General features: G+C 43.7%; 1 protein-coding gene across 4 annotated transcripts in view; it reads left to right on the forward strand.

Moving 5' to 3' along the window:
* Positions 1 to 15,888, forward strand: part of fndc3ba (fibronectin type III domain containing 3Ba) — a 96,313-nt gene that overhangs the window by 34,708 nt on the left and 45,717 nt on the right. For all 4 annotated transcript variants that reach the window (XM_040136674.1, XM_040136676.1, XM_040136675.1 and 1 more), the window contains exons 4-7: positions 9,937 to 10,013; positions 12,247 to 12,478; positions 12,652 to 12,823; positions 13,379 to 13,509. In XM_040136674.1, coding sequence (XP_039992608.1) covers positions 9,937 to 10,013; positions 12,247 to 12,478; positions 12,652 to 12,823; positions 13,379 to 13,509 — 612 coding nt within the window. The remainder of the gene's footprint in view (positions 1 to 9,936; positions 10,014 to 12,246; positions 12,479 to 12,651; positions 12,824 to 13,378; positions 13,510 to 15,888) is intronic.

The following is a 15,888-nucleotide window of genomic DNA, read 5'->3' on the forward strand; positions in this document are numbered from 1 at the left end:
TGGACCTCTATATGGTTTTCGGATTTTATCAACTCAGTTAGTAATACTTCATCAAATTTACCAAATTTGGAAATACATGGTTTTGACTGGACAGGGGTGTGTCACCGAGAGATCTTCAAAAATATCATACTGCTCTAGATATCACTATCTGCATCCCAATTGCATGCTCCTAACAAGCTGGCCACCATATTTAAATCTTCTAGTACCGTCATGGTGTCTGTGAGGCTAGGAAACTGTAAGAGAAAACAGTGCTGCAACAAGTGTAAAGGCTCAGACAGTGACGTCTCAGTCGTCTGTTTTGAAGAGCTAAGTCACCAGTGTAGAATTTTTTTTCCCCCTTTCTGTTTAAAATTGCTTCAAGTTGGTGACTGCTGAGTTTATGGAATATGCTTTATATTGTGCTGGAAAAAAGGTAATGGGATGGGTGGAGAGACACACATGGCAGAGAGGGATCATATAATAGAGAAATCCTCTGTGTGTGAGTAATGTGTGTTTGGGTTTATGCATGTGTGTGTGTGTGTGTGTGTGTGTGTGTGTGTAGTTTTAGTTTGACAGCCAAGCAAAGGAAGACCTTTTTTCAGAGGATTTACCTACAAGTTTTTTATACCCTCGGGACAGCTGTAAAACTGGAGGTGTGTTGAGTGTGAGTGTGTGTGTCTTAAGTTTGTGTTGTGTCCCCATTGGATTTGGGAAACTGGTCACCATGGGAACGGACTCTCACTCCAGGTGGTGTGTAATGGAATGTGGTCCCTCTGGGCACAGTTTGTGTGTGTGTGTGTGTGTGTGTGTGTGTGTGTGTGTGTCTGTGTTTTTGTGTGTGGCATACCTGGCTTTTTATATTTCCAGTATTTTCCACTCAAATGTTCTTTGTGAGAAACAAAAGGACAGAGAGGATTGGTTTGGTTCATGTAGCACAAGGTAGTTAAGAGCTTGACTTCAGTGTGTGTGTGTGTGTGTGTGTGTGTGTGTGTGTGTGTGTGTGTGTGAAAGGCAGAGAGAGAGAGTTGATTGTTGTTGTATGCCCTGCCCATTGCTCACTTATAAACTCAATGCCCTCACGCAGTAGGGCATAAGGAGGGAGAACGAGGAAAGGGAGGGATGAAGAAATTGAGAGGAAATAAAATCGTCAAATGAAGGAGGGTAAATAAAGGAAGGGAGGCAGAAAGAAAAGAGAGGGACAGAGTGAGAGTAAGAGAGTAATCAGATGCTACATGTCTGGTCGTGTCTGCTGCCATGCATTCCGGGCGAGGCCACTTCCTCTACGTGATGACCCCAGCCACCCCTGCACTGCTGACTTGGTCTGGCTTGCCAGCTCCAGGCAAGGCTGTATTTGCTGTTGGGACTGGCCCACTAAGGGCAGCATGGGGGTGGAGGGGTTTTTTTTTTTTTGAGGGGGATGAAAAAGAGCGGGCAAAACTCTGGAGAATACCGTGTCTGTCTTCGTATGTAAGACTGTGTGAAAGTGGATGTGTGTGTGAACAGCAGCTGTGTAGAGGAGAGTGCTTGCAGAATTTTCCAGAGAGAGAGACAGAGAGAAAGACAGAGAGAGCTTTTCCAGGGATGAAATTCTTGGCTCTCTTGAAGCTCGAGGTACAGCTGGAGCATTTCTCACTCCATCCACCCTCACTCCCTCCTCCTTTCCCTCTCTTTACGACCTCTTTCACTTCCTCCTTTGCTTTCCTCCGTGTTTTTATCTTGTAGTATTTTTATTTTTTTTTTTAAATTTTAGTCCCAACCCAGTTACTCCAACTTAAGTTTTGATGATTTGCCTGCTGATTTTTTGAGATCAAATTAATCTTTATCATAACACTCGAGGGCCCTTTAAAAATATTGACTCTTCTCCACGTTGTTCATGCTGTTTTTCTGATTAGATTCAATTAGATTCGATGAAGCTTTATTCATCACATGGGGCTGTTGTAGCTGCAAGTGGTAATGGGATGCATCAAAGAAGAGTAGTATTCAAAAAGGAATAAAACAAATGAGTCCATCTGCACAGCTGCATAGGTTACACATGTAATTGTTTACATCCAGCGTGTTTAGATTTCACAGGGAAGCCCCCCGTTTTTTTCGTTTGCTCTGATCTGATTGGATGAGCGGAAGTGTGTGTCGGTCAACGGGCGGGCCCAACCTGGGAGGTCGAGGAATGGTTGGAGGCACTGGTGGAGAAATTTTTTTTGGGTATTGGTCTAAAACAGAAGTTAGTAGGACATAGATAGTTTTCCATATTTCTTTCCTTATCACATATACACACAATCTCCACCATATCTACACTTCCTTGCTTGTCTGAACACTCAGCCATCGCACATGCACACATACCCATGCACACACACAGACAGAGACACACACACAGTCATATAAACACATACACACAAACAGTGGAATTCAGAGTTGGGGAGTGGGGGAAAGTCCCTGCTAATCTAGGACTTCCAGTCCTGGTCTTGCCTTCTTTCTTTCCATTGACATTCACACGACTTCTCTTCTCTTCTCTTCCATCTCCCTACGCACACTTTCTCGGCTCTTTGTGGTGGACACAAACTCGGTGCTGTTCAGACTGTGACTCATACACCAGGAATGCCCCACATTAACATGTGGAGAGATAGATGGAGGAAAGTGAGGGGAGAATGGGAGAGGAGAAGAGGGGAGAGGAGTACAGCTGGGTACAAACGCAGCGTGTTGTGCACAGAGGGGAAAAAATTAGTAAAAGTGACTAAAAACATTGCTGTTGCTTTAGTGGGTCAGGGTTTGAGAATTTGTTTCGTCTTAAGGATTCAAGGGAGTGAGAGAAAGAGAAGGGGGCAAGGGAGGGAGAGCAGGAAATGATTATATGACTCTGGGTTTGTTTACACACCAACAGCTGTTGCACTTCATTGCTCTCTCTTTTTTTTCTTACTCTCTCTCCATATAGACATGTAGAGGTGATTAGGGAATGGATACAATGAGTCATCAGTGTCTGGATTTGTGTATATTTGTGTGTGCATGTGCATGCTTGCAAATGTATGTCAGGAGTCTTTGCCCATGTCCACATACATGTGTGTATGTGTGCATGAATGGCAAACACGATAAGTGACATATGTCGCTCCATGCATTGTGTGTTGCATGATCACAAATCTGCAAGTCCGTGAATAACCTCATGTGAAAATACTGGAGAAGAGCTAGCTAGAGTTTGTGTTTGTGTTTGTGTGTGTATGTGTGTGCGTGTGCGTGTGCGTGTGCGTGCGTGTTCAGAGCTATTATGATTTGGAACTGTATTGTGTGTGTGTGTCCAATTTTGTCTAATGTTTGTGTCAAGGTGACCGTGATTTCCTACAGTATAAACTATTCAAATGTCAGTTTGTTCCACAAGTTACGTGTGTATGAACAACAGTGTGTGTGTATGTCCACGTCATCATAACATTTTAAGAGTTTACAGATATGATCAGGTGTTAATCTGCTGTTTTGAAATGGGTTTGTCTGGCGTACGGTGTATGTGAGCCATGTTCATCTGTGTCCATGTGGGTGTGTGGCTACAAAGGTGTGTCTGTGTTTGTGCATGTTAAGATCCTGAGAACAAAGCATGGCTGGGCTCGGTGACCCTCCAGACATTACGTTGCTCTCCTCTGGAGCAAACCCAGCAGCAGAAGTAGGTCGGCCGACAGCACCCCTCCTCTGGGTGGGGGAGAACCGGAGAGAGATCTGGGCCGGGTGGAGGTATAGGCTGGCACCCAGACTACAGGCTGAACACTAAACAGATCTAGGCTTGTATGTTTAAGGGCCGTTTACACAGTGATCAGGAAAGGATAAGGTGTAGATGTTAACATCATAATCTAAGAAATTTAACCCTTTGGAATAAGTTGGGAAAAGTTTTTGGGATTTGGTCATTTAGAGAAGAAACTGTTCATAAATGATTTCACTAAAAGATAAAACCTCTTTAGATGATAGTAGGTCACTTAAGATCTTGGTTGAAGAATTTTCAATAATTGTATAACCTGGGTGTTATGTGGCTTACACAGTAACGTGTTGAGCTCACCATTTGGAGTAAAATTATTTCCAAAAATCCAAAAAAGGGGAGGAGCGTTTGATTTATAATAACGTGCATGTTCTTCACTGCCCTGGGGCTACTGAGTGTTAAACACTTAAAGCACTGCTGCTGTCTTGGCCGGTTCTCCCTTGTAAAACACATACCTGAGCTCATTGGAACTAACCTGGATAAATAAATGTTACATAAAATAACCTGAAATGAATAAATAAATTTCAAAGATGCCAAAGATTCTCAAAGTTGGAGGAAGACATGGAGAGTGGTGTTGACATAGAGAAACTGGTAGCTCAATATCAGAGGAAACATTTTTGACCTAGAATATAAATCAAGCACTACGCAAAAGCTTCAAATATTCGAGAACCTAAATAGATTTATGAAGTGTTTATTCCAAAATGATGTGTCCGCCAACATAAAAATGACACCTGCTGTTTTGAAATGATTGATAGGACAGGAATATAATCATGCTACGGAACACATTCCTCTTCAGTGGTGGTTTTATCTCTACAGACAGCAGAGAAGCTGAAAAGGCAGAAGGTTATAATGGGATTTAATCCACTCACCAACGACGGGCAGGGATCACAACCACTGCTACTGCCTCTTGGCAAACGACCAGAGATGGAACTGAAGACTTTGGTGCACAAGTCTGGCAATTCTGTTTGGCGGCAAACCTCCCTGCCATCAGACCCCATACAGCATTTGGCTTGGAGGGGTGACTTTGAACAAGCGGCGGTGGAAACTTTTCTCGACTGTTGTTGCAAAAGGCTTATTATTTTAGTTTTTTCAGAATTTGTATGTGGAGGAGAACATTCTTAATTTGAAATATGAGCCTAAGGCACTGGGCTAGTAAAATACAACCCTGGTTTTACAAGCCTTATAGCGTCGTTTCTTCTACATAGCATGGTTTCTCTTTAATATACTGATGTCAGATGTGGATGAAGTCATTGATCATTTCATCATCTGGCGTAACTTCCTCCTTGTTCTCTTATGACACTGTTATGTAACTTTGAACTTGGAAGCTAAATGTTGAGGGGCAGTCTTGTCCTGAGGAATGTGCTTACACATACCTGCACACACACACGCACACACACAAAGTCACATACATACAGTCACACACGCAGATTATATATGAACAGTTAGACCCAGTGTTCAAACGTAGAAACTTTCCATCTTATGATTTACAGGCCACAGCCAATCATCAGCCCACCCAAATTACAGACTGTAGCACAGACCACAGAGTCAGGATCAGAAGTGTGTTTCTTTATGCACATGTGTATAGATGTTTGTTAGATGAATATCCACAACATCAGCTGTGTGTGCATGTGTGCATGTATGTGTATGTGGGTTTATGCACGCACTAGTTTCTGTGTCACTGTGCTGTGCCAGTGCCGTTGCTGAGGGCAGGGCAGCGCAGGAAGTCCTGACTTCCTCCTCCGTCACCGAACCTCACCCTGCCCACGGCAAAGCTCTCCGCAGGACTTGACTCACCGGAGATGGACGAGAGGGCTCTCTAGTGTGTGTGTTTTTGTGTGTATCTCTGTGTACGTGCATGTAGCATCGCAAGTTTTGCACCAATCTGGGATGTGTATATACAATGCACTGTGCTATTTTAAAGATGTCTCCCACATTTCCTGCTTCAGCAGGCATCCCCCCAACCTATCCTTTTTATCCTCTTTTTCACTACACTTCCCATCATGCTCCACATTATCTCCCTCTCTTTATCCTTCTCTGTCTCCTTTTCTCTCCCACAGCTTCTAGTAGCTATATCAGTACACTAAAAGATCTAAAGGGATTTGTTTTATTTTTTATATATAGATATGACAATAGGCCATGCTCTCTGCAGTATGTGCGTGGTTGAATGTATCTGTGAGTGTGTGTGCGCGGGTGTGTCTGTGTGTGTATTGGCTAGGCAGTAGAGGAAGCTGTCGTGGGAGTGACTTGCTCTTGGAGCTCCGAGGACAGATAACATTACCCTGCTGATGCTTACATAACTTCCAGGCAACGCCACGTCACAACTGACCCAGACACACATACATGCACAGATGCGTGCACACACACAAACACACACGAGTACAGGACTACAATCTAGATCAGACAGCTGCCTCCATGGGGCTCTGATAGGACATACAAAAATTGTGTGTGTCTGTTGGTATGCGTTCTGTAATTTTAAGATTTGTTTTTAAGTCAGTCTATTTATTTTGTCTGTGTTTTTGGGAAATCCATCTGAATCTAGTTGTATTGTATGTAGGTCAGCTCATAAACAGGCTCCTTTGGTCTGACACCAACACCACACATACACACACGCACTCTTTCCCAAGAGGGTCTGTGTTTCCTTTCAGTGTGGTTACCACATGTGCAGGGCTGAAGTGAGGGGAAAGAGAGAAAGTGTTGCACTTCTTTATAGAAGCTGAATACTGCTTCACTATGATCATAGACTGAATACAAACTGATACACACACTAGGCCTTCAATACACACTCTCACTGTCATTACAGTTGATTGATAGAAGTGTGATTGATTGACCGTGGGTTTATGCAGTGTGCATAGTTCAGTGCTTTATCACGGATGTAAGTAATTGGGACGTGTGTGAGGCCAAGACTCTTTCTGTGTTTGAGTGTGTGTCTTGTGCTTTGGGGGCCCAGTTGCAGCTGTCTGTGACAGCTGTACCATGGGAAACATCTGATGAAATGTTGCATCATCTCCTCTGTTAGTGTATGTGTGTGAATGTATATACAGGCAGCTGGACGGTCGCTACAGTTCAGCATAGTAGACTTTCTGCTCGCCTGAAATCTAGTGTGTGTGTGTGTGTAAGTGTAAGCGTAAGACAGGATGTTTACCATTGACATATGCCCCGTTCTACACACGCTCACCACATGCCTGCTCAAGTAAATTCTGCCCCACTATTCCACAGTATGCTATAATCATCAACTTTTTAAGCATGATATATGCAAAAATTTCACACAAAAATAAACATTATGTATTCACTGTTGTTATTAATAAGACAATTGTGCTGATGTTGATAATCATTATGGTACAGTTACATGTAAAATAATTAAATTGATATTAAACGCAGTGAACTACATTCCACTAATATATTTTACACCAGGAAGTGATGGATTTTAATTATGATTTACTAGAAATCATCAATTTGGACATAAGAATTTGTAAAATGATAACACAATATGATCATGTTATCATGATAGAGTACCACTGAAAGCAGATTTATGATAATATTGAATTATCACCCAGCCCAAATTCTTATAATTCTTTTTTTTAATTTATGAATGCAAGCTGTTAATCATCTCATCTGAGGACCTTTGGGTGATTTCTCCAAGTTATCAGTTTTAAGTAGGAGTATAGTGAAAACGAGCTATTTAGCCAGATACCCCCGGGATGCCTCTCAAAGGGCTAGATTACACATGCCGATGCCCTTCCTATGTCATCCCACATACAGGACATGACCTCATAATTGATCTCTGACCTGACCTCTCCGACAGTCGGAAGTGGAAGAAGCAACAGATGGAAGATGAGAAGGGGAGAAAGCGGAGGGGAGTGCAGTTGGTTAGCTCTGTTGTCTGGGATTTCTGCAGGATTAGGCAGAGGAAGTCTTGACTCTATTTGTGGTGCTTGAAGGGCAAAGCGGGAGGAAAGACCAGAGAGTGACGTTACCACAATGTGGATCAAGGACCACATTGACTTGTATGTGCCCGTGCACACACACGGACACAATTACAACCACTTGAATACACATGTACAACTGCTTGATTATCCTGGGCTTTTCTAAATGGCAGTCAGTCTAATAATATATGACTTACAGCAGTGAGTGGTGAATGTGTGCGTGAAGAGTTTCAGGACAAAGAGTGTCTTGTGTTTTGGGGATGAGTTGGGGGGTAGTTGGGCCTGTTGGGTCCAGTCCTGGGGGCCAGGGATGGGAATGTTCACTGTGTGTGTGTGTGTGTGTGTGTGTGTGTGTGTGTGTGTGTGTGTGTGTGTGTGTGTGTGTGTGTGTGTGTGTGTGTGTGTGTGTGTGTGTGTGTGTGTGTGTGTGTGTGTGCGCGTGTGCGTGAGCAAAGGAATGCTGCTGTTTGCTGAGTGAAGAGCACAGAGGCAGCAGAGACTGTCCAAACACACGTCTGTTTGCCAAGAGTGGGTGCGTTGTGTGTGTTTGTGTGTTTGTGTGTGCGTGTTTGTCTGAGAGAGGGCAACTGAGATACAGAGAGAGTGTGTATTTGAAACAGTGTGAGCAAGAGGAAAAGTGTGCTATGAGCAGTGATGGAAAGAGGTTTAGAAGAGCTCTGTGTGTGTGTGTGTGTGTGTGTGTGTGTGTGTGTGTGTGTGTGTGTGTGTGTGTGTGTGTGTGTGTGTGAGAGTGTGTTCTCCTTATGCTATGACCTTCTACTCAATGAGGACTTTCATAACCCTCCTAGTCTCCATGGTAGGGGAGCAGACAGGACTGAAAGAGGCCTGTCTCTTCATACCTGTGACTTACTCAGTACACACACACAAGCCTACACTGTAGACTTTGCTCAGGTTGTGTTTATGTGTGCGTACTTGTGTGTATTTACTGTACTCTTACCTATTTGTTTGCCTGATGAGAGGTCAGGAAAGTGGGATGGAAGGACAGAGGTGTTGATTTAGTGAGGTTGATTGAGAGAGGGAGAGAATGACTGGGGGAATAGGGAAAGGATGAAGCAAGGAAGGCAGGGATGAAGTGAGTAATATTTGAAATGAAAGGTGGGAGTGAGGGATGTGAGTAATAGGTGAAGGGAGGGAAAGAGGGCGGTTCTTGCAGGAGGAATTCCTGAAAATAGGGACGGAAGGATGGAGGAAGAGGGGAAAGGAGAGAAAAAGATAGAAAGAAAAGCAGGATAAAGTGAGTAAGAGCAGAAGAGTGAAAGTATAGAGAGGGATGGAGGGAAGAATAGCTAAAAAAAAAAAAAGTCAACACCAGGGGAGGGTGGAGAGAGAAGCTGATGCAGGGAGGAATGTATGGAGGGAGAGAAGCTGGAATCGAGAAAGGGATGAAAATAGTCAGTTCACCTAAATTACAGAAGAAAAAAACACATTTTCTCAGTTATACCACTTGAGTAAGGGAGAAAATATGGATGTTTTCAAGGAGGAGACAAGGTTTTAGAATATTCAATTGGAAATTGACTAGTGTCTACATGGACAGAAAACATTGGTGTGCTTTCATGCTTGCATGTGTGTTTGTAGGTAGTGAGGGCCTCTATGTATGGGTGTGTGTGCGGTGTGATTTATTCTGAGGGCAGGTCTGCCTCCAGCTGTCCAAGCGGGGTCCCAATGACTTTACCAGCCACAGACCTCCATCACAGAGAGATGGAGGAAGAGAGAGACAGAGAGATTGGGTGGGGGGAAGTATGGATAGTGGAAAAGTCAACATCATTATCAATCTGTTATTTCTATTACATCTTCGTGCTTCCCCTTCAGGGCAGAAGTTTTCAGCGAGCAGTCCCGAGCCCTCATGTGTTGAACATACATATGTCATGATGCTACTCCTCATGCTTTCAGTCTGCCTGACAGATATAACAGGAAAAGACTGGCTTACATTTAGATTTATGTTTGTATGCTTTTTGAGGTCATGCATGTTGGTGTCAAGGGAAAAGTGAAGTTTTTATTTCAAAGTTAAGTCATGTTTTGACTTCGTGATAGTAGATTTTACTCTAGTATAACCTTACTCTATTAATTAACTTGTGAGTTGACCCTTTGGTGTAAACCTTCATGTTAATTCAATGGAATAAGGAGCACTGTAAAATAAAGTCTTACTCATCTGGTTCCCCCTTCCCTCTAGTGTATGTGGCCATGTTTGTATCTCTGAATGTGTGCTGTTGATTGAAAAATGTAAATGAGAATTTACTTAAGTGTGAGCTGCTTGGTTAAATAAATAAATCTCCTCCTCCCTTCTAGGTCCTGCTGAGGTGCCCATGATGTCCCCAAATGGGTCAATCCCCCCCATCCACGTACCCCCAGGATACATCTCACAGGTTAGTTTGTTTTTGAGTGTGTTTTTCCTCAGCCGGATACTCTCACGCATTTTTTAATGCTTACGATGTGTTTGTGTTGTGTGGGAGATTTTTCAGTCGAAAAAAACAGTCAGACACAGAAGGAGACCAACATGAGTGTGACTGAATTTAATTAGTCAGGGATTTCTTTTCTTAAAAAAAAAAAAAAAAAAAAAAAAGGTTAGAAGTGGGTTGAGTCGTCATCATTTAAGAATGGCAGACATTAATGTTGTCGTGGAGAGCTTGTGCCCATCAAACCACACAGAGAGTATCTATCACCTATCTTAGCTGTTGTAGTCCAGAAAGACAAGTATCCAAGTGCTGACTCCTTCCCCCCGCAGAGCACTGGGCAGGAATATCTTGAATTTTCGGAGTTATGGGGCATTTGTGTCTTTGACCTTTTCATATATATATCTGTGTGAGTGTGTGCTCTCTCTCACAAGGATAGAATGATTTGAGGAATTTCCCAACGTAAGGATTAAATCTGCGTGCTTGTAATTTTTCTAAAGTTTGAGTGTTATGAATCGCTAAAGGGTTAGGTTTGGCATGTTAGTGGTGTGTGTGTGGGGGGGGGGTGGAAGGTTAATGAATGGACTTTCCCCACAAGTATAGTGTTACAAATACATCTGTGGTCTGTGTGTGGTGGGATTTTGCTCCTGTGCCAATGGAAGTCAGGTCATTGGCTCACTGTAGGTGTGTGTTTGTGTTTGCATGTGTGTGGGGGTGTGTGTGTGTGTGTGTGTTAGTTGGGACTGGGCCAAGTGTGAGCGGGAAACACTGTCATTCTTACATAAACAAGCCTGATGGGGGAGGCAGGCACGGGGTGGATAGGTTTTTGGGGGTGAGGGCTAGGAGAAGGGATGGATGGAGAAAGAACAGTAGTGCATTGATAGATTGATTTTTGTGGTTTTGTGTGTGTGTTTGTGTCCTCGGTGGTTTGTGTTGATGGCTGCCTTGTGATCGTGGGTGTATGTGCATGTTTGTAAGGCCCTTCCAGTTTGTATTTTTGGAAATATATGTGTGTCTCTTTGCCCATTGTGTGGGCTTATAGGTCAAGTCCCCATGTACTCATGCAGGGTCTTTGCTCTTATTTTCCTGTAAACACTCTGTTTTTCTCCTCTGCAGCACAGGAAGGGATGAGGGGCAGTTAGGGGGCCTCCTCTTCCTCCTCCTCCTCCTCTTCTTCTCCCCCTGTCTTAGGCTTTCTCACTCGGATTAGTTCTGTAACCCTCTTCCTCCCCTCCTGACCCTCTTCAATACTCTCACTTCTTTCTTTCTGTCTGTTGTATTCTGGCACTGTGTCTGTTGCCTCTCAGTGTGTGTGTGTGTGTGTGTGTGTGTGTGTGTGTGTGTGTGTGTGTGTGTGTGTGTGTGTGTGTGTGTGTGTGTGTGTGTGTGTGTGTGTGTGTGTGTGTGTGTGTGCTGGGGTTTGGGGTAGTGTCATTTGGTGTGTGTGACTGTGCGTGTATGTGTGTGTGTTGTTGTTGTTAGGGACCAGCAGATGACTTCCCCTCTCTGCAGGGAGTGTGTGTTTGCTCTCTGCTTGGAATGCAGGCCTGTGAAAGTGTCTGAATAGTTGGGATGAGTGTGTGTGTGTCTGTGTGTGTGTGCGCGCGTGTGTGTGTGTGTGTGTGTTCCAGTCCAGGAATGTGAAAGTGAATACATGTATGGGATCTATGTTAATGTGAGGCGGTTCTTTGAAACGTATTGTCATTGAAATATGCAGACCATCTGATGACAGCATTGCAGCGCTTGTTTTCAATACTTTAAGGGACAAAGCTTCCTGTTAGCACAATGTCTCACTTGTTCGGTAAATTGTGCAGGGAATTTTTATATTAGATATCCACCATTTGACAGACCATTTGACAAGATTGATGCCACTAACAAAAAAGTGAATAGATGTGTTTCCCATGTCAGACTATTCTTTTAAGGCATTTAGGCATTTTATGTACATAAAAACCTGTGATATCATCTTAAATCATACTGTATGTAGAAATGAGGGAAAAATAAAGGAACTGATCCCCTTAAATTGATAATCTTTGTATGTCTCCTCTTGACTTAAATGAAATTTTGGTGTAAATTACCAAATGCTAAATTTAAAGCAGTTTACTGACCTAACATGAATTGTGGGTACTTGAGTTCACATTTCCATTTAGAGCTGTTGGTGTGCAAAATGTTTTTTTTAAATTCCTTTCTTTTCTCTTCTCTCCTGCAGGTGCTGGAGGATACCACAGGGGTTCGCCGGGTGGTGGTTACCCCACAGTCTCCAGAGTGCTACCCACCCTCCTACTCTCCAGCCCTTTCCCCCACACACCACCTGCCCCCCTACCTGGCTCACCCCCACTTCATCCCCAACTCTCACTCTTTCTACCCCCCTGTCAGCCCAGGAGAGCTGCCCCCCCACCAGTACTACCAGCACCACCTTCCCCCCATGTACGGCGATCCAGGTATTGACGTGCCGACTGGACTTCATGGCTACTGCCAAAAAATCAGGGGTTTTATGTGGAATTAAAAATCAAATTATTAATCCAATTAAAAATGTGTTTTGCTCAGATTTGTTTTTTTTTTTTTTTTTTTGTCTGACATAAATCCTCTCCTCCTCTCCTCTCCTCTGCTGCAGAAATCATCCCGGTTTATGGGATGTCTAACTATATAGGCAGAGAGGAGACGTACAGTAAGCCACAGCCCAAAAAGATAAAGGAACAGAGACAACTAGAGCGACAGAACCGACTTAACTCCCCTCCCTCCACTCTCTATAAGGGCAGCCTGGGGCCGGCACACAACGGATACAGGTGACCATTCTGCTTCCTTGGCTTTCTGATACTCATTAATCGGTTGACCTCTTGATTTAAAAACTATATATATTTTGATAAATCCAGCAGCTTTTTCAGATATTGTCCATGTAATCACATCATTACGTGTTGAGAAGATACATCAGCACCATCTAAATCTCCCCTTTGTGCTATGGCTGTGGTACACTTGAACATGCTAACTTTTGTGTCAAAATTAGCTGCCGGGGTATGTCTTATAGTAGCAAGAAAAACAAGTGGAAACCCTCAGCATTGTATTTAAAAGTCTGCATTATTCATAAAAAATCAACTGTATCGCATTACTGGTGTACTTTAAAAAAATACGTGAATCAAGATGGCGTTCTTGATATTCTCAAATGTTGATTTTATGTGATAGGGTCGGAAATACTGAAGAGAAATTTGGCCTTAGTTTGTATGTCAGTAGTAACGAGGTCCTACTGGGACACAGACTTTTCCAAGGTCAAAAAATGCTTGAATTATTATTTTTCTTCTCCATGAATAACCGTAAATTCTGTTGTGATTTCGTTTGTGATGCAGCAACAAATCACACGCCCCATTGCTCGGGTCAGTGGGGTCAGGGGGAAGTGTCGGCAGTCCAGGAGGGAAGAAGCCAGAGAGACGACTCCGCAGCAGTCCACGAAACAGTGAACCAGAGACACACACACAAGGTGGGATGCACACAAACACAGAAAGTTGCAAGAGAGACTGGCACACATATCACTCTTCACGATAATAATAACACTTGATGAACAGCAAAGCTCCACAGTGGGACCAGTGGGAGTTTTATGTTTTCCTTTTTAGAAAGGATACATTGATTGGGTTGTTTTCCACATTTAACACGAACACCTCCAGTCAATAAGTCGCCTAGAACACTCACAGTTAGACACAAACCTTCACCCCAGACACACACTCAGGTATAGATGCTTAATGCATAAGGAGAAAATCAAAGGACCATATTGCCACTTGCGTTTATGTTTTCCACTTTAAAATTTCAGTCCAAAAACCAACAGCAAACCTACCTACCTATCACTGTTGGGCCTTTTTATTTTCCAAATAGTGGATATCTCAACATACTACACACCCAGCTCATATCTCTATGTGGAAGAATAACTTCTAACCTCTATGACCTCTCTGTCTCTATGTGACTGTCTTTGTCCTCTTCAGTGAGATGAAGGGATCCAGTGGGGGGAGAGTATGGAGGGATTGAGGTGGGAAGGTGGGGAAGGGGGTAAGAGGGGTTGTCTGGGTAACCACATAGCTGAACCTGTCCCTGAGCGCTATCGTTTTACCCTCGCTACAATGCTGGCCTTGTTGGTGAAGCCTGAGCCACGAGGGAGGGTGTTTTGGGGGGTTGGAGGGGGGATCACATACCTGTAGAGTCCTGCTTGATATGAAGGAAACCTTTGAGCACCAAGACACCACAGCTCAACCTTATCGCACACGCACATTAAAACAGTGCACATGTGCAAAGACATGAGGGTGCAAACACACTAACTTGTGGTACTGTTCCTCTGTAATGACGTGTCTCGTGAAACGTCAGATGTATGTCTGAGTTATTAAAAAGAGCAGAGTATCTCATTTATCCAGATACATGCATAAACACAGGGCTATCTGTAGAGTTGATGATAGAAAAACACATAAATGGACACATAAATTCATCTACCTCATCATTGCAACTGTCAAACTCTTTTTTAAATTTACTTTTCTCATAAAACTTTGGTTTAGTCCCTCGCAGCATGGTGTCAGATCAGAGGGGTATTCCATCGGGGCCAAGTGTGGGTATATGTGTGTGTCCAGAATCCATGAGACCGGTGTACAATTCGCTCAAACACAAAAATGCATTTAAAACTGCACACATAAACTAATTTTATACTCGGACTTGCAATAGTGGGCAAGTCTGGACATCTGCAAATGCAAAACGAGCCCATACAGAAGAGGCAGTGTTTGACTGGACTGTACTGGGGGGAGACTGCACAGCTTCCTACAGTACACACACACACACACACACACACACACACACACACACACACACACACACACACACACTTACACACCAGACTGCCATAGGTCATGTAACAGAGAATCATCTTAGAGGAGTGCAAAAGGAGGAAACCTAAAGCGAAGTAGACTGCTCAGCTTGTGAGTTTCACAGTTTCATGTGGCACATACTGTAATACTCAAACAACAATAACACACATGACACACAGGAACATGTCAGCATGTTGTCGGTTGTCTGTTGTGGTCTACTAGGGTCTCGGTACTGGGGTGGAGATCAGGCTGAGTCAGCTAGATGTACCACACAGCACACACACAACACACTAACACACTACCACACAGAAACACACTCATGCACAAACAACCCGTGACTAGGCTTCCTGTAAAACAATCAGAGCATGAGGGTCCAGAGGATTGGCAGGAGGCAGGGGGGCAAACAGAGGGAGGACAGGAATGCAGGATTTGAAGGAGAGATGAGAGAGGAGGGAGATGGATTGAAGGTTTGTATAGAGAAAAAAAAAAAATGAACCAGAACTCCTACATCACAGGGAAATGGACAGATGGAATGACAGAGAGACAAAGAGTTTAAGAGCACGGTACAAACATTCCGACAAAGTTGCAGCTTGGCCTGGTGCATCCAAGTATGGTCCAGCCCAGAATACCACACACACACACACACACACACACACACACACACACACACACACACACACACACACACACACACACACACACACACACACACAGACACACACACACACACACACACACACACACACACACACACACACACACACACACACACACACACACACACACACACACTCTCACACACACACAAGACCAAGGGCATCAAGGGCAAAGCGTAGGCGGCGTTGTGTGTGTGTGTGTGTGTGTGTGTGTGTGTGTGTGTGTGTGTGTGTGTGTGTGTGTGTTTGTGTGTGTGTGCGTGGCTATTGCCCCAGTGCCAGTAAGGCAGCAGGCTGACTTGGCGAGCGCAGTGACCATTCCCCAGTAAAGCCAGCTCTACAGGCCTTTTTCCTCAAAACTGA

This window comes from Xiphias gladius, chromosome 10, assembly GCF_016859285.1.
Source record: "Xiphias gladius isolate SHS-SW01 ecotype Sanya breed wild chromosome 10, ASM1685928v1, whole genome shotgun sequence".
Classification (NCBI taxonomy): Eukaryota; Metazoa; Chordata; class Actinopteri; order Istiophoriformes; family Xiphiidae; genus Xiphias; species Xiphias gladius.